The sequence below is a fragment of the Bos grunniens genome, chromosome 2 (genome assembly GCF_055505025.1).
Source record: "Bos grunniens cultivar Pamir isolate PY7600 chromosome 2, Bosgru_T2T1.0, whole genome shotgun sequence".
NCBI classification, from domain to species: Eukaryota; Metazoa; Chordata; class Mammalia; order Artiodactyla; family Bovidae; genus Bos; species Bos grunniens.
Genome location: NC_141166.1, coordinates 69,069,699 through 69,089,063, shown reverse-complemented (window position 1 = coordinate 69,089,063; position 19,365 = coordinate 69,069,699). Strand labels below are relative to the sequence as shown.

Below are 19,365 nucleotides of genomic sequence, written 5' to 3'. Positions count from 1 at the left end.
GTCTTGCCTTAACACAGTGTTTGGAGCATTTATGTTCATAAAATATTGATTGACTGAATGGGTATATGAATGAAGCAACACATGAATTAGAATAAACAAAGAAATTAATCAACCCTAAGTTAGTCATCAGGAATGACTGATGTCATAGTAGAGAAAAAGAGAGAAATAAATGATTTGAGAGTTTATAATGTGTTACAATTAGACTTTTGGTTGAGTAAATTTCTCTGCAGTTGTAGTTTCCCTCTCAGAAAAACATGAGGTGAGCTTCTCATTTCCCTTACAATCTTTTTGCATAAAGCTAAATAATTGGTTTCTGTACTATCTTTTCACTGTTTCTCTTTTGATTATTCAGCTTATCTTCTTAAAGTAATAGGATTTAATAATAGCTACTATTTATTGCTTACTGTACAAGGGACATCATGCTAAGGATGTATAAATACCATCTTTAATCCTTATAGAAACCAAGTGAGATAAATATAGTTGTCCTCAGTTTAACACAAGGAAACCATAAATTTATATAATATATAAATCCAAGATCATGAACAGGACAAAATTAGGGTTTGAACTCAAGGTGTTTTTAATTTTCTTTTCAGACCAGAAAGCTCTGCTTTTTTTTTAAATTATATAATAGTCTACCTAGATATTCTATTATATGATAATTACCATTGGAAGATTATCAAGAATGCTGTCCAGAATCAATAAAGACTTCTCTAAAACCCAAATCATATGACCTTTTGTGCCTTCCACTTAACAGTTTATAATAACCTCTGGAATGTAATATTTTCCACCTGCCTCATGTTAATGGTTTGGTGTAAAGTAAAAATTCCAAACATCTTGAGTAAGTTCCTAGAAGGTCCACAAGAAAGATCAAATACTCAGTCCGCATTATTTCATATAATTCCAAATTCTGATCAAAGAATTCACTTTATGGGACTTCTTTCTATTTATTATTTATCCTTTTATTCTTTTTATTTATTATGTGGCTTCATAGACTTTTGAGCAGATGAGATTGTTAGAAGTAAGCTTGTTTCACTTTCCAAGAAAAAGACATATATTTTCAAAATTTCTATAACATTATTTAAATATGCACTTGTTCATGCCAAGTACATACCTATTTCACTTAAAGATAGCACATTTACTGAAAGTATTTGGACAAGAGAGGTAGCTAATACTTCTCTCAAAAAATCGTTATTACTGCTTTGCTGTGTAAGGAGAGTCAAATTTAAGTTACTGCTTTTCTTCATTCTTGTTCTTGTTCCTCATTTAGGTGGATGTAAAATGTACTCACATTGTAATACCCATGAAATAATTAGAAGTCAGTGGCATTTAATCTTGATAATGGAAATGGAGAAGGTGATCATTGCTTTTTATATTATTCTTGAACAGATTAGACCTTGTTCTTCACAATCTATAAGTAATATGTCTTAATGTCAATATTAAATTCTAGAGTCAGTCAGTGCAGTTGCTCAGTCATGTCTGAATTGTTGCAACCCCATTTCTGCCACACACCAGGCCTCCCTAACCATCACAAACTCCCAGAGTTTACTCAAACTCATGTCGATTGAGTTGGTGCTGCCATTCAGCCGCCTCATCCTCTGTTGTCCCCTTCTCCTGCCTTCAATCTTTCCCACCATCAGGGTCTTTTCAAATGAGTCAGCTCTTCGCATCAGGTGGCCAAAGCATTGGAGTTTCAGCTTCAATATCAGTCCTTCTAATGAATATTCAGCACTGATTTATTTTAGGATGGACTGGGTGGATCTTCTTGCAGTCAGGGGACTTAAAAGAGTCTTCTCCAACACCACAGTTCAAAAGCATCAATTCTTCAGTGCTCAGCTTTCTTTATACTCCAACTCTCACATCCATACATGACTACTGGAAAAACCAAAGCTTTAACTAGACGGACCTTTGTTGGCAAAGTAATGTCTCTGCTTTTTAATATGTTGTCTAGGTTAGTCATAACTTTTCTTCCAAGGAGTAAGTGTCTTTTAATATCATGGCTGCAGTCACAATCTGCAGTGATTTGGGGGCCCAAAAAAATAAAGTCTACCACTGTCTCCACTGGTTCCCCATCTATTTGCTAGGAAGTAATGGGACCAGATGCCATGATCTTAGTTTTCTGAATGTTGAGCTTTAAGCCAACTTTTTCACTCTCCTCTTTCACTTTCATCAAGAGGCTCTTAAGTTTTTCTTTACCTTCTGCCATAATGGTGGTGTCATCTACATATCTGAATTTATTGATATTTCTTCCAGTAATATACTCACCAGCAGAAACACAGGCTTTGAAACTGTAAGAAGGAGTCTGGTTAGATGCATAAATAAATTTGTCCATATCAAACAGCTAGAGTAACAGGCAAATTTGGCCTCGGAGCAGAGAATGAAGCAGGGCAAAGGCTAATAGAGTTTTGCCAAGAGAACACACTGGTCACACAAACACCATCTTCCAACAACACAAGAGAAGACTCGACACATGGAGATCACCAGATGGTCAATACCGAAATCAGATTGATTATATTCTTTGCAGCCAAAAATGGAAAGGCTCTATACGGTCAGCAAAAACAAAACTGGGAGCTGACTGTGGCTCAGATCATGAAGTCCTTAATGCCAAATTCAGACTTAAATTGAAGAAAGTAGGGAAAACCACTAGACCATTCAGGTATGACCTAAATCAAATTCTTAACGATTATACAGAGGAAGTGAGAGAGAGATTTAAGGGATTAGATCTGATAGACAGAGTGCCTGATGAAATATGGACGGAGACTCATGAAATTGTACAGGAGACAGGGATCAAGACCATCCCCAAGGAAAAGAAATGCAAAAAAGCAAAATGGTTCTCTGAGGAGGCCTTACAAATATCTGTGAAAAGAAGAGAAGTGAAAAGCAAAGGAGAAAAGGAACGATATACCCATTTGAATGCAGAGTTCCAAAGAATAGCAAGGAAAGATAAGAAAGCCTTCCCCAGTGATCAGTGCAAAGAAATAGAGGAACACAATAGAATGGGAAAGACTAGCGATCTCTGCAAGAAAATGAGATACCAAGGGAATATTTCATGCAAAGATGGGCTCAATAAAGGAGAGAAATGGTATGAACCTAACAGCAGTAGAAGATACTAAGAAGTCGCAAGAATATACAGAGGAACTGTACAAAAAAGATCTTCACGGCCCAGATCATCATGATGGTGTGATCACTCACCTAGAGCCAGACATCCTGGAAAGTGAAGTAAAGTGGGCCTTAGGAATAATCACTATGAACAAACTTAGTGGAGGTGATGGAATTCCAGTTGAGCTATTTCAAATCCTTAAAAGATGATGCTGTGAAAGTGCTGCACTCAATATGCCCTCACATTTGGAAAACTCAGCAGTGGCCACACGACTGGAAAAAGGTCAGTTTTCATTCCAATCCCAAAGAAAGGCAATGCCAAAGAATGCTCAAACTATGGCACAATTGCACTCATCTCACACGCTAGTAGAGAGATGCTCAAAATTCTCCAAGCCAGGCTTCAACAATACATGAACTGTGAAATTCCAGATGTTCAAGCTGGCTTTAGAAAAGGCCAGGGAACCAGAAATCAAATTGCCAACATCTGCTGGATCATGGAAAAACAAGAGAGTTCCAGAAAAACATCTATTTCTGTTTTATGACTATGCCAAAGCCTTTGACTGTGTGGATTACAATAAACTCTGGGAAATTTGAAGGAGATGGGAATACCAGACCACCTGACCTGCCTCTTGAGAAATCTGTATGCAGGTCAAGAAGGAACATTTAGGACTGGCCATGGAACAGCAGACTGGTTCCAAATAGGAAAGGAGTATGTCACCTTTCCAAATAGGAAAGGTGTATTGTCACCCTGCTTATTTACCTTATATGCAGAGTACATCACGAGAAACACTGGGCTGGAAGAAGCACAAGCTGGAATCAAGATTGCCAGGAGAAATATCAATAACCTCAGATATGCAGATGACACCACCCTTATGGCAGAAAATGAAGAACTAAAGAGCCTCTTGATGAAAGTGAGAGAGGAGAGTCAAAAAGTTGGCTTAAAGCTCAACATTCTGAAAACGAAGATCATGGCATCCGGTCCCATCACTTCAAGGCAAATAGATAGAGAACAGTGGAAACAATGGCATACTTTATTTTCTTGGGCTCCAAAATCACTGCTGATTGTGATTGCAGCCATGATATTAAAAGATGCTTACTCCTTGGAAGAAAAGCTATGACCAACTTAGACAGCATATTAAAAAGCAGAGACATTACTTTGCCAACAAAGGTCTGTCTAGTCAAGGATATGGTTTTTCCAGTAGTCATGTATGGATGTGAGTGTTGGACTATAACGAAAGCTGAGCACTGAAGAATTGGTGCTTTTGAACTGTGGCGTTGGAGAAGACTCTTGAGAGTCCCTTGGACTATAAGGAGATCCAGCCAGTCCATCCTAAAGGAAATCAGTCCTGAATATTCATTGGAAAGACTGATGCTGGAACTGAAACTCCAGTACTTTGGCCACCTGATGTGAAGAGCTGACTCATTTGAAAAGAGCCTGATGTTGGATAAGATTGAAGGAGGGAGGAGAATGGGATGACAGAGGATGAGATATTTGGATGGCATCACTGACTCATTGGACATGAGTTTGGTTAAACTCTGGCAGTTGGTGATGGACAGGGAGGCCTGGCCTGCTGCAGTCCATGGGGTCGCAAAGAGTTGTGAGTGACTGAACTGAACTGAATATCAAACGCTCCCCTAGTTGTAACTCCAGGACACGTAATTCAATGAAAAATTATTTGTAAACGAACAAGTGATCAGAAATATGAAGGTTATATTATTATTTTCCTAATGGAAGAAGATAGGAATGTGGACAAGAAACAGTTCTCTGACATAAAAATATTCTTTTTTCTTATATGACGTAATGACTATTGGAGAAAACTTGTTCTGCCAAACTGCATATTGGATAGTCCTTCCATCCGAGGAAATCTATGGATGACAAAGTCAGAAATAGAAGTAACTGACCAAGAAGCCCTTGACCAATGGGTGTATTTTCATGTATATATTGCTTGAAAAAGTACAAATTTCATTAGCTTTTAGATATACTTACATTGCAACTGTATCATCGCAGACTATAAATTTCTATAACATAAATTTCAGATTAAGACAAGACAAAATTGTTTCACTCTAGTTTACTCCTATGTTAAACTCATGTTCTATTGTACAATGAGTTCTCTCCCAAAGAACAAAATCAAAAGTCTTGACAATTCATCTTCCCTAAGAATTTACTGTGACATATCACAGCATCATTTTCCTTTCTCTTATCATGTGTTCCATTCTGTTCTTTATCCTTCTTTTCACACTCTTTTTTATTTTACTATATCTAAAATAAAAATGCAATCCAGCTCACAGTGAACCCACTCTAATCTAGCACTTATGCAGCTCAAGTGGATATATTCTATGCCTAGAAAGAGAAAAGAACTAAGAAGACTACAAGCAATTTTCCCTGTGTTCCTTTCTTCCACGACCAAGTAGATACAGATACCCTGATGTCCGTGTAGCAGTTTTGAAATTCTGTGGTGTAGGAAAAAAAAAAAAATTCTGCCATTCAAAAGATCTCTTGTGGAAAGTACTCTCACTGGTAAATATTTGCCTTTTATTTATTCTAGCCAAAGGTTTAGTGGTAAGGAAAAGGCTTTTTAAAATGTACTCTACATGATATTAACTATTTACAAACCTGGTGGCTCAGATGGTAAAGAGTCTGCTTCCAGTGTGGGAGACTCGGGTTCGATCCCTGGGTCGGGAAGATCTCCTGGAGAAGGAAATGGCAACCCACTCCAGTATTCTTTCCTGGAAAATCCCACGGATGTAGGAGCCTGGCAGGCTACAGTCCATGGGGTCGCAAAGAGTTGGACATGACTGAGTGACTTCAGTTTCCTTCCTTCTATTCTATAATGAAAAAAAATAAATAAAAAGAATATATAATTGCCAGGGTTAACTGGTAACAAAGTCAGGACCAAAATCTATCTCTCCTGAATATAAATTCACCTCTTTTCATGAATTCAAATAGCACCATGTGAACCTGACAGACGTGTGCTCTGAACAAATCTCTTCACTTTAATTCAGGTTTTGTTATAGATGATGTTTTGTTATGTTATGAAGAAGTGGTTTGTTTTGCCATTTTAAAGGTCTATTGAATTTTATGTGTTTTGCTTAGCTTTTTTATTATTTACTCATATTGTGTATTTTTCATCTAAAGAGACACAACTGATTGATTGTTCAATGTATTAATATTAAAACAGATGCCAAAGTCTGCCTTTGAAGACCTTAACTTGTAAGAAAACTTTAATCTTAATTTGATTTTGCTTCCTGTGTTAGGAAGTGGACACATTTAGTATTGCTATGGACTTTTCACTAGTTAAAACAGATTGAATTTTTCTTTTCATTAAACTTTCAACAAAAATATGTGCCCGTATTCTCAACCTTGAAGCGCTGTTCTTTATATGAGTCCCCGGGGATTTCTGAGACAGAAAGTAAAACAAAAATGTCAGGAAAAAAGATGTGGCATACAGAAAAAAAGCAAAGAGGAAGCAAATGCAACTTACCAATTCTGTGTGGCCAACACAGTTGCAAGTTGTAGTACCCATTTATTATATGATAGGTGATTTGGTCTATGGTACATTCCTATGGTCATCCCTACCACCACATATCTGCTATTGCTGCCTCCTCAAATAAGTAATATTTTCTTGCCTTAATTTGTATTAAAAAAAATCTAGTATTTTCTGGTCCACACTTTGTGAAAAATTTTCCCTTTGCTCCTGCAAGCCTCTGACTTGTTCCTTATACTGACGATGCTTACCATCATAATCCATGTCCTTTTATAATTAATCTTGAAATAGATATACCTGTATTCTGCACCAAAAAAAGAAAGAACAACACACCCAGTTAGAGCAATGTGTTAAAATTATTGACTGATAATGGATTGATAACATTTTGTGTTCAAACATTAAAAGCAGGTGAAGCAAGGTTGAAGTTAAAAATGGCAACTTAGAAAACAGAGCAGAGGAGGAAACTGTATTTTCTTGATATTGCAAGCATGAGTAAGGAATTGAGTTTTTGCCTTGAAAAATCTTCAATCATTTGTTAATCATAAGTTTGAAAAATGTTCAATAAATCACATAGTAATTTTGTATTGCTTGCTATATTTCAAAAAGTATTTTTCAAGTACATTATGCCACTTAATGCTTAAAAATTCCTTGAGGAAAGCACAGCAGATTTTACCATTATTAAAGATAAGGAAACTAAGTCTTAGTGTTTTAGTATCTTTCCTATCTATGTTCAGAGTGAAGTTGGGACTTAAACTGTCATGTACTTACTAAGCTTAAATGTTAAAGTTAATCCTTGTATCTTGTTCTCTGTGAATCATATTTTGCTTTCTAAAGTTCTCAATAAATCTCCAAGCTTCAAAATGCAGGATTTATTAAGCTTTTCAAGGTCCTTTCATTTTAAACTTTACACGAGTCTACTTTCCCTGAAAGCATCTAGTTCAGCAAGCATTTTCTATGTTCTCCATGCACCAGAAAGTGTGCTACGCATGATGATTCATGCCATTTCTCAACTGGTAGGCAAGTTATATCAGTACCATCTGGAAATGTGGAAAAAAATACCAATTTTAGACTTCATTCTGAATTAGGCAATTGAATTTCTAGGGAAAAGAATGTGGAGATGTTTAGCCATAATTCCTAATAATCTGACCAAGAGCTAACTGTGCAAAAAATAAAATGAATTAAAAATTTTTTAATTAAATTTTATAAAAGAGATCAAGATTGTAAACATTGCAGAAGGACAAAACAGATCTAGGTTTGGATCATGTAATCACTCTGAAATGTGTGATTTACAAAGGAATGGAGTAGGTCATAATTAAAACCCATCCATAGTGCTTGTTATTTAAAATGTAGGAATTAGAACACATGCAGTAAGTCGTCATTCAACAGACAGCTACCTCCCCGGAAAGATTAAGTAACTCTTGATAGTTTATAGTAAGTTAGTTAAAGGATCCTAAGTGGTTAGGTCTCAAAGGTCTTTGCATTAATTTACTAGGGCTGACATATAAAATACCAGCCTGGGGTATCTGAAACAACAGAAATTAATTTCGTCATAATTCTAGAGGCTAGACCTCCAAAAGATAGGGTTCAGCAGGCTCTGTTTCTTCTGAGACCGCTCCTTGGCTTGCAGATGGCTGCCTTCTTGGATCCTCTTCTCATGTTCTTTTCCTTGTGCGTGCCCACCCCTAGGGTCTCTGTGTGTCCTAATTTCCTGCTGCAAGGACACAGGTCAGATTAGATTAGGGTTCAGCCTAATAGCCTCATTTCAATTTAATCACTGCTGGAAAAGCACTATCTCCAAATACATTCAGATTCTGAGGTGGTACACATTACAGATTCAACATACAGTTTTTGAGACACAGTTCATCCCATAATAGCATTCAATGCATTTTAGTTGTCTGACATTTTGCCCTATTCCCTGTTTCCTCTTTAGGTCCCACTCAACCTCTGCATCTACTCAGTTCCACTTGCTGCTCAGAAGTTTTTTCTTTAGCAAATCTGATAACCTCAGAGCTTGTTAATGAGGATTAGTTTGTGCATTGGTATATTTTAGTGCTTCTAAGCAATATATTTGCATAGACTTGAAGGCAAGTTTGGTGTCTTTACAAGGGAGTGTGTAGGGTGAAATTTTCTGGTATGTAGCCTATGAATCTGCACCTCCTGCATTGCAGGCAGTTTCTTTACTTCTGAGCCATTGCACCACTGGAGAAGCCATTGGACCTAGATAATCTGTGTGATTTTTATGAGAGTCTGTTTGTTTTTTTTTTTTTTTAACCTTTCTATATCCCAAAGAGAATAAGTTATAAATACCACTGTAATGTGACATTTTAAAATTGTATCACCTTTTCCCTCTGGAGAGAATGTTCATGCTTTATAATCGGTGTGTCCTTCTTTACTTCTAGCTTTCGAATTTTTCAAACATATGTGTCTCTGCTTCCTTTTCTTGCTGTCAGCCTTAGAGATGAGAAATATCTTTTTCTCACTCTTTGCTTAAATTCTTCTAAGTGAGAATTCTGTCACAAGAAACAATTCAGGAAATATTAATGCAGTGTTTCTTTTTAAATCTGATATGCTTTAGGATTGCACATCTCTTGTTAAATTATTTTTAAGCCTCCACAACTGATCCTTCTTTCTATCAGATCTCTAACCCCTTGTATACCCTCTGTAAGACATTTTGAAAACACTGTAAGAAATCCAGTAAAGTAGGACCTGTATGTCAACTTCATGATCATTCTTTAGAAATGCCTATGAAAGGTGTGTGTATTTTTCTTTGTTCTCTTTTCAAAATGAATTAAAATAGTTTCTCATGAATAGTTTTAAGTTCTGTTTTATATTTTCATTTCATTCAAGAGTTTTCCATTCAAAAGTTTACAAAGGGAAATGACATATTTTCAGGCTTAATATCAAGAATTAACTGAAATTTTAATAATCAAAATGGGTATTTTCCATAATTTTTAACTAATAAGTAAGAAAACTTAGATTTCTAGTGCATTATTAATTGCTCGTGTTTTGAGTCAATGTATCGGTATTTTCAGGGATGAAGAACCAGGAGGCCAGCTGGTAACAGATAAGTTCCATATTGACTGGGATTCAGTGCTTGTCGACACAGATAACATCATCATTGCACGGTTTGATGGCAGAGGAAGTGGATTTCAGGGCCTGAAAATTTTGCAAGAGATTCATCGAAGATTAGGCTCAGTGGAAGTAAAGGACCAAATAGCAGCTGTGAAGTAAGTAGGTGTACATCTTCTTACTGTTTGTCCTATGTGAATGCTAGGTATGTGATATATAATACTATTAATGCTAAGAGGTTTGTGTTTTAATGATTAGACAACTTTCTAGGTTAATTATATAGACCAGTAGTCCCCAGTGTTTTTGATCCCAGGGACTGGTTTCATGAAAGACAATTTTTCCATGGATCAGAGAAAATCTAATGTCACCACTGGTCTGACAGAAGGTGGAGCTCAGGCAGTAATGAGAGTGATGAGAGAATGACTGTAAATATAGACAAAACTCCACTGACTCACCTGTCTCTCACCTCCTGCTGTGTGACCCACTTCCTAAGAGGTTATGGACCAGTACCAGTCTGTGGCCTGGGGAAAGGGACCCCTGATATAAACTATTTTTTCAAATATCTTTCACACTCATTGACATAATGAAAGAATTATCATATGTCCCCCCTCTAGAATTAGAATTCACTTTGGATTTGTGAAATGGGAGAGAGCTTCATTAAACTACAATATTATTATTTATAATAATCACAATGTCTATTATTTTCCCAGTTAATTACAGTTCTTGAGCTTTCATAAATACGTTTCCCACATGAGTGAGAAAAGATGAACTGAGAAAGCTAATAGGTTCTTTAACACAGCTTATAGATATCACCTAGGATATTGTTAAAATGTAGATGGTAATTCAGTAGGCCTGTAGTGGACCCGAGATTCTGCATTTGTAACAAGCTAACAGGAGTGACACCCAAACTGCTCCACTACTCTGAGAAGCAAGACTTTGGTATACAGTACCCTTCCATATGAACAGAGTTCTAACCACTAAAGCAGTTCTTGTTTGACTTCTGTTTTGGTTTTGGTTTTGTTTTTTTCCCCTTATGGCTAAGAATGAATTTCCGTGGTTCATTTAACTCAAGAAGATATAACTATAATTTTTTTTCATTTCAGATTTTTACTGAAACAGCCATACATTGACTCCAAAAGATTAAGCATTTTTGGAAAGGTAAACAGTAGAAATATGTGTGCGTACATTACCTGTTTCTATGTGTACTTGTATAATTATTCTCTTCATATTACTATAATTTCTGTTATCCTTTAAAATGAAATGTAATTAATTTTATATAAATTCAGTTATTTATTAATTCAGCAACTATGCACTGTGTATCTCTAATTGGAACCTGGTATTAGAAATAGAGCAACAGTAGGACAAAAAAAAAAGGAATCTGTTTTCATGAAGATTATCTTCTAGAGAGGAGAAAGAGAAAGTAAACAAGTAAATTAAAAGCATAGTTTCATCTGGTATTGTGTCTTTTAAGGAAAACAAAACAAGAAAAACTGATGGATGAAGGGACCAATGTTATTAGATTGAGTGGTCAAGTAAGGCCCCTCCAATTTAAGTGATATGTAAGTGGATACTTAAATAACAAGAAATAATCAGTCATGTAAATCTGTTGAAGGAGCCTGTTATCCAAATAAGGAACAAGCACCACAGACTTGGCAAAGACTACAGGGCTTAGAGACTAAAAGATGACCAGTATTTATAATTATGTTGCTGTGCTCTTGGATGATATTTACTTCCTTTTAAAATAATTTTCTATTAAAGTATAGATGGGACTAGTTATAAAGAACCCACCTGCCAATGCAGGAGAAAAAAAGAGACGTGGATTTGATCCCTGGGTCCAGAAGATCCCCTGGAAGAGGGCATGACAACCCACTCCAGTATTCTTGCCTGGAGAATCCCATGGACAGAGGAGCCTGGTGGACTACAGGCCATAGGGTTGCAAAGAGGCAGACATGAGTGATTATATAAGCACAATTATCCCATATAGATACAAAACTAAATAGGAAAAAAAATTTTTTTCATTGAAATGGGCACTCTTAGGATTTACTATCTTGTTGTTCTGTTGTTCAGTTTCTGTCATGTCTAACTCTTTGCAACCCCACAGACTGCAGCATGCTAAGCTTCCCTGTCCTTCACCATCTTACGGAACTTGCTCAAACTAATGTCTATGGAGTCAGTGATACCATCCAAACATCTCATCCTCTGTCATCCCCTTCTCCTCTAGCCTTCAATCTTTCCCAACATCAGGGTCTTTTCCAATTAGTCAGATCTTCGCATGAGGTGGGAAAATTATTGGAGCTTCAGTTTCAGCATCAGTTCTTCCAATGAATATTCAGAACTGATTTCCTTTAGGACTGACTGGTTTGATTTTGGACTGAATTGGTTTGCAGTCCAAAGGACTCTCAAGAGTCTTTCTTCTCCAACACCACAGTTAAAAAGCATCAATTCTTCAGTGTTCAGCCTTCTTTATAGTTCAACTATCACATCCATACATGACTACTGGAAAAACTGTAACTTTGACTATATGGACCTTTGTCAGCAAAGTAGTATCTCTGCTTTATAATACGGAAAACTCGGCAGTGGCCATGGGACTGGAAAAAGGTCAGTTTTCATTCCAATCCCAAAGAAAGGCAATGCCAAAGAATGCTCAAACTATTACACAATTGTACTTATCTCACACGCTAGTAAAATAATGCTCAAAATTCTCCAAGCTAGGCTTCAGCAATACGTGAAACATGAACTTCCAGATGTCCAAGCTGGTTTTAGAAAAGTCAGAGGAACCAGAGATCAAACTGCCAACATCTGCTGGGTTTTCAAAAAAGCAAGAGAGTTCCAGAAAAACATCTATTTCTGCTTTATTGACTATGCCAAAGCCATTGACTGTGTAAGGGAAAGGGAAAGGGAAGTTGCTCAGTCGTGTCCGACTCTTCGTGACCCCATGGACTGCAGCCTACCAGGCTCCTCTGTCCATGGGATTTCCCAGGCAAGAGTACTGGAGTGGGGTGCCATTTCCTTCTCCATTGACTGTGTGGATCACAATAAACTGTGGAAAAAATTCTGATAGAGCTGGGAATACCAGACCACCTGACCTGCCTCTTGAGAAATCTGTATGCAGGTCAGGTAGCAACAGTTATAACTGTACATGGAACAACAGACTAGTTCCAAAGAGGAAAAGGAGTCAATATACAGTCAATGCTGTGTATTGTCACCCTGCTTATTCAATTTATATGCAGAGTATATCATGAGAAATGCTGGGCTGGATGAAGCAAAACCTGGAATCAAGATTGCTGGAAGAAATATCAATAACTTCAAATATGCAGATGACACCACCCTTATGGAAGAAGATGAGGAAGAACTAAAGAACCTCTTGATGAAAGTGAGACAAGAGAGTGAAAAAGTTGGCTTAAAGCTCAACATTCAGAAAATGAAGATCATGGTATCTGGTCCCATCACTTCATTGGAAATAGATGGGGCAACAGTCTGGCTGTGAGTGAGAGACTACACCATAGTGGTTATCCGGGTCATTAAAATCTTTTTTGTACAGATATTCTGTGTATCCTTTCCATCTCTTCTTGATCTGATCTGATTTTATTAGATCTTTGCCATTTCTGTCCTTTATTATGCCCATCTTTGGATGAAATGTTCCTTTGATATTTCCAATTTTCTTGAAGCGATCTCTAGTCTTATGCTTTCTGTTTGTTGTTTTCCTCTTTTCATTGTTCATTGAGGAAGGCCTTCTTGTCTCTCCATGCTTTTCTGTGGAACTCTGCATTTAGTTGGGAGTACCTTTCCCTTTCTCCCTTGCTTTTCTTCTTCTCTTTCCTCAGCTATTTGTAAAGTCTCCTTAGACAAGCACTTCGACTTCTTGCATTTCTTTCTCTTCAGGATGTTTTGTTTGCTGCTTCCTGTACAATATTGTAGACCTAAGTCCATAGTTCTTCAGGAATACTGTTTCCTTGATTTCATCCCTTGAATCTATCAGTCACCTCCATAGTATATACATAGGGGATTTGATTTAAGTTGTACCTAGCTGGCCTAGTGATTTTCCCCATTTTCTTTAGTTTTAGCCTGAGTTTTGCTATGAGGAGCTGATGATCTGAGTCAGCTCCAGGTCTTGTTTTGCTGACTGTATTCAGCTTCTCCATCTTTGGCTACAAAGAATGTTGTCAATCTGATTTCAGTATTGACCATCTGGTGATGTCCATGTCTAAAATAATCTCTTGTGTTGTTGAAAACGATGTTTGCTATTGACTGGTGCATTCTCTTGCAGAATTATATTAGCCTTTGTCCTGCTTCATTTTGTACTCCAAGGCCCAAATTATGTTTTACTATAATTATCTCTTGACTTCCTACTTTGACATTTCAATCCTCTATGATGAAAAGGATGTCTTTTTGGTGTTAGTTCTAGGAGGTCTCCTAGGTCTTCATAGAACTGATCAGCTTCTTTGGCATCAGTAGTTGGAGTATAGACATGGATTACAGTGTAGTTGAATGGTTTGTCTTGGAAAAGAACTGAGATCATTCTGCCATTTTTAGGTTGCAACCAAGTACTGCATTTCAGACTCTTTTGTTGATTATGAGGACTACAGCATTTCTTCTATAGGATTCTTGCCCACAGTAGTAGATACAATGGTCATCTGAATTAAATTAACCCATTTTTGTCTATTTTAGTTCACTGATTCCTAAGATGTTGATGTTTTTTCTTGCCGTCTTCAGCTTGACCACATCCAATATACCTTGATTCATGAACTTAACTTTCTAGGTTCTAATGCAGTACTGGTCTTGACAGCATCAGATTTTACCTTCATCACCAGAAAAATCCACAAGTATTTCTGCTTTGGCCGTCACTTCATTTATCCTGGAGCTATTAGAAGACCTCCTCCCTCTTCCCCTGTAGCATATTGGACACCTTCCAACCTCAGGTGGGGCTCTTCCTTTGGTGTCGTATCTTTTTGTCTTTTTATACAGTTCATGGGGTTCTCACAGCTAGTGTGCTGGGGTAGTGTTCCATTCCCTCCTCCAGTGGATCACGTTTTGTCAGAACTCTCCATTATGACCTGTCTGTCTTGGGTAGCCCTACAGGGCATGGCTCATGGCTTCACTGAGATACACAAACCCCTTCACCATGACAAGACAGTGATCCACAAAGGAGTATTTGTAACATACAGCAGTATCAACTACATTTATCATGTGGTATATTATATATACCTGGTACTTATTTATCCTATAACTAGAAGTTTGTACCTTTTGACTGCCTTCATCCAATTCCCCTACCTACCTCTACAATACTGCATTAGTTCCTGTTTAGTGTCTGTTTTCACAACATAGTGATTTGGTATTTCTTGGTGTTGCTGAGCCGGGCTAAGTCATGTCTGACTCTTTGTGACCCCATGGACTGTAGCCTGCTAGGCTCCTTTCTTAAGGGGATTTCCCAGACAAGAAATACTGGAGTGGGTTGCCATTTCCTTCTCTAGGGGATCTTCCTGACTCAGGGATCAAACCCGCATCTGTTACTTGGCAGGCAGATTCTTTACCTCTGAGCCACGGGGGAAATCCTACTAAATCGGAGGGAGCATATTATAATTACAAACCTGTTCTTCCCTTTTTTTCATCTTTTAAATTGAGATATAATTGACATACTAAAAATCACTGTTTATAATAATATTGTATCTAGAAATGAGATAGTAGAAGTTCTTCTGTCTTGTTCTTTTTCAGGGTTCTTTTATCTCATCTAGACATTGTATTTCTTTATAAATTTTAGAATCACCTTTTGTAATCTTTTTTTTTTTTTTTTTTTTTTGACTGTATCACACAGCATGTGGGATCTTAATTCAAGCACCAGGGATTGACTCATGCTCCCTGCATTGGAAGCACTGAGTCTTAAACAATGGACCATCAAAAATAGACCACGGGGATTTTCTTGGGAATTCTACTGAATCTGTGGATCACCTAGGAAGAACTGGCATCTAAGAAATATTGCCAGTTTCACTTTTTTTTTTAAGATATGTTTTCTTTGGCATTTTATAATTTTTGCAGTATGTGTATAGTTATGAATATCTTTTTATTCATCATGTTTGGGATTTGATGGGTTCTTTGAATATGTTTAATTGTCTTCCATTAATTCCATCAAAACTGGGATTTTATACTTGGGATTCTTTAAGGCTTATATTACATTTGTATTTTTGTGTTTGCTTTGTTTTGTTTTAATTATACTTACATGATACATTGGGTCAGCAAACACTAATGTTGACCTATGGCTCAAATTTTTAGTCAAGATTAGTTTTTTTCATTGATTCAGTACAAGTTCATGACAAGAATGAAAACAAAATTATTTCACCAATCCTTTTATGCAGCATAGTTTTCTCTTGTCATCTTTAGGGGTAGAGCTTTGTACAGTCTCCCTTTAGTTTGGAATCTATGCATTTTGTCTACATCATGCATTGAGTCATCATAGCAGAAGGCCTAAATCACTTGCATTTGCAAAACAAATAAAGAAACAAGCAAGCAAAACTGGCTTTATGCTTGTTTACCTCTCAAGTTCACAGTTTTCAGCAATATCTGGCCTTTGTGAATTCATAACCTTTGTGCCAGCTCAATGTTGTATTCCAAATTACTTTTAGTTGTTTTAGTTCTTTATTTTTTAATTACCATTTTTTATGTATTTATTTTTTGTTTAGTTTTGGTTTTGTTTTCAGTTGAATCTATTAAGATGTCAGTTTCACCAAATGCTAGAAATGGTATTGCCACACTTCATGTTTTTACCATCAATGAGGCTAAAGCACTGTTCCCTTCTAAGATTCTAGGCTGAGTTATAATTTATTGTGAAAAATGTTATGATTCAAGTGAGGTGTTCTAGAGGGCCAGGAATTTTAATTTCAATCAACAATCTTTAACAGACTTATTTCCTTTAGCTGTATAACTATTTGATTGAGTTTCCAGGTTTTTCTTCCCTTTGGTCTAAATTTCATTCTGTTTTTTTATGGTCTATTATAGGTATATAACTATATCTACATCTATATCACCCTCACTAAATAATTGATTTCATTCATTATAATTGACTTTGTCAGCAGGAATGAAATTTGCTTGGAAGTTTTCAGGTACATTTCACTGTTGGTCTCCATAAAGCTGAAATAGAGCACTCTAGGAAATTGGTCAATATTTTTTATTTTATGTGTAATTTGTTCAGTTTAGTCTCTCAGAATTTGAAAAGCAATATTATTCTTTCTACCCTTGTAACCTGATTAAGGAATATAGAGTTTTTAGTATTTCTAAAAATGTATTTTGTGTTAAATAATATATAATTTTGGACAACATCCCTACCTATATTCTATTAATTGAAATAATAAGCCTGTAAATGCCAGGAAAGCACTGATTAAATAAATGCATTCTCTTCAAAATTATCACATGGATACTAGAGAAAAACTTCAGCCAACATAAAAGATAATGCTTGACTTTTTATATCCAATTTCATTTTAATATTGCACACATATTCTATAGGTAAACAAAATTAACTAAAAAGTTTTAACTATTACCTAACATAGTTTTTAAGCTTATTCTGAGAGTTATTTATTGTTCCAAATGAATTTTCTTCAATATAGTTAAGCCAAAATTTTTACTGGTTATAAGTATTTCTTCCACTTTTTACTTCACTGCTTTTCTTCATAACTTTTAATTTATTTCTAATAACAGCCTCAAGTCTGTACATGGGTTTTATAATTCTACTTCTTATTAAGTCTCATTCAGAGGTCCTTGCCTCCATTAATTATTCACTAAATTTCTCCCACTGGAAATCATCATTCCCTCCTGTGTATTGAAAGAACACTTTGTCAGTCGTTTCTTATATTCATTATATCATAATATAGCACATTATATTTATTTGTGTTCTTATTTCATTTCTTATGTCAGACTGTAAGCCTTGTCAAGGTATTTATGTTTTATTTGATTTTCAGCTGCAAAAACATTTGAATTGAACCCATTTCATGTTCTTTCTCTCCTCTGGGATTTTCTCTTTCCTGCTAGATAGCCAACCCTTATCCCTTAGGGGAATACACTGCGCTTTTTGGCTTTAGTGTTTTCATCAAATTTGGAGAATGTACAGTTATCATTACTTCAATTTTTATTTTATTTTTTTGCTGTTCCAATTTTCCAAAGTTTTCAAATAGGTATGTAATTATGCCAGTTGAATTTTTCCCTAAGCTCACCAAAATATAATATTTGATATTTTAATATTTTTAAAAAATATTTGCCTCTGTGTGCTTCATTTTTTGATATATTATGCTGTTGCCCATCAACTATACTCTTACAGGCAGGAAGCTGTAGCAATCCATGGAATTCTCCAGGCCAGAATACTGGAGAGGGTAGCCATTCCTTTCTCCAGTGGATCTTCTAAATCCAGGGATCAAACCCAGGTCGCCTGCATTGCAGGCAGATTCTTTACCAGCTGAGCCACCAGGGAAGTTGCTCAGTTGCCTCCAATTCTTTGTGATGCCATGGACTGCAAACCCCCAGGCTCCTTTGTCCTTGGAATTCTCCAGGCAAGAATGCTAGAATGGGTTGCCATTTCTTTCTCCAAGAGATCTTCCCAACCAGGGATGGAACCCAAGTCTCCTGCATGGTAGGCAGATTCTTTACCATCTGAGCCACCAGGGAAGCCTTGGTGGGTATAGTATGCTTAATAATAATTCATTTTAATATTTTAAAATATTTCCCACTTTTTGTTCTTTTCTTTCAAGATACCTTTGACCTACTGCTCTTATTTTCTCCACTTTCTCAAATTCTTGCAAAACATTTGGCTATATTCTTTTAACTAAAATTTAATTTAAACAATATTTAATTTGAGAATAATTAAAATTTTCAAAAGATGCTGCTTTGATTGAATGACATAGTACATCTCTTTTATTTAATCCTTTTTGCATTTTTCAATAGAAATTTTAGTTTTCTTTATGGATGTCAATATCTTTCCTGCTTTGTTTATTTCTATGTATTGTTTATTTTTAGTGCATTTTAATGTTTATTGTGAGTAGTATGTTTTTGTCAGTGTTATTTTCTAACTTGTTTGTTAGATAAATGGAAAGCTTATACTATTAGCATATTTAGCCATTAAGTGGCCATCTGTTACTCAATAATTATTCAAATAACATGATTAAAGATGTTAAACCAATTTAGTTTGAATAATTATCCTTATGACCTAATCAAGTTCATAAAATACAATATAATAATATTAACATTCTTTGTACCAAGTAATTATATTTAAGTGTTAAAAGTAAAAAAAAAAAAAAAAAACTGCTGAAAAAAACTTTTCTGACATTTTTTTGATTGATGACACAAATTAAAAATAAATGGCAAAATTTAATACCCTATATGCATCATACTGAGAACTTGTATTGCTGTGGTTACCAGGCCAGCATTAATGGAATTAAAATGTATTCATTCAACAAACATTTACTGAGTGTATACTATGTGCCTAGCACTTTTCAGTTGCTGGACATATAGAAGTCACCAACACAAACCAAAAGCAAAAATAAAGTCTATCTTTTTAAAAAATTGTTAATGCAATGAGGAGAGATAAATGAAAAACAAATAATTAGAAAAGTATATAAAATGTCAGACATGATATTGCAATTCAGAAAAGTGAAGCAGAGAGACAGGAGATCAAGATTAAAGATGAGTTAGCAATTTTCAATCATGAGACAAGAACTATTTCACTAGGAGATATTGA

At 35.9% G+C, this 19,365-nt stretch overlaps 1 protein-coding gene across 4 annotated transcripts in view; it reads left to right on the top strand.

Annotated features, from left to right (window-relative positions):
• DPP10 (dipeptidyl peptidase like 10) overlaps nucleotides 1-19,365 on the top strand; it is an 805,225-nt gene that overhangs the window by 771,322 nt on the left and 14,538 nt on the right. For all 4 annotated transcript variants that reach the window (XM_086367433.1, XM_086367444.1, XM_086367459.1 and 1 more), the window contains 2 exons: nucleotides 9,614-9,808; nucleotides 10,754-10,808. In XM_086367433.1, the coding sequence (XP_086223559.1) occupies nucleotides 9,614-9,808; nucleotides 10,754-10,808 (250 nt within the window). The remainder of the gene's footprint in view (nucleotides 1-9,613; nucleotides 9,809-10,753; nucleotides 10,809-19,365) is intronic.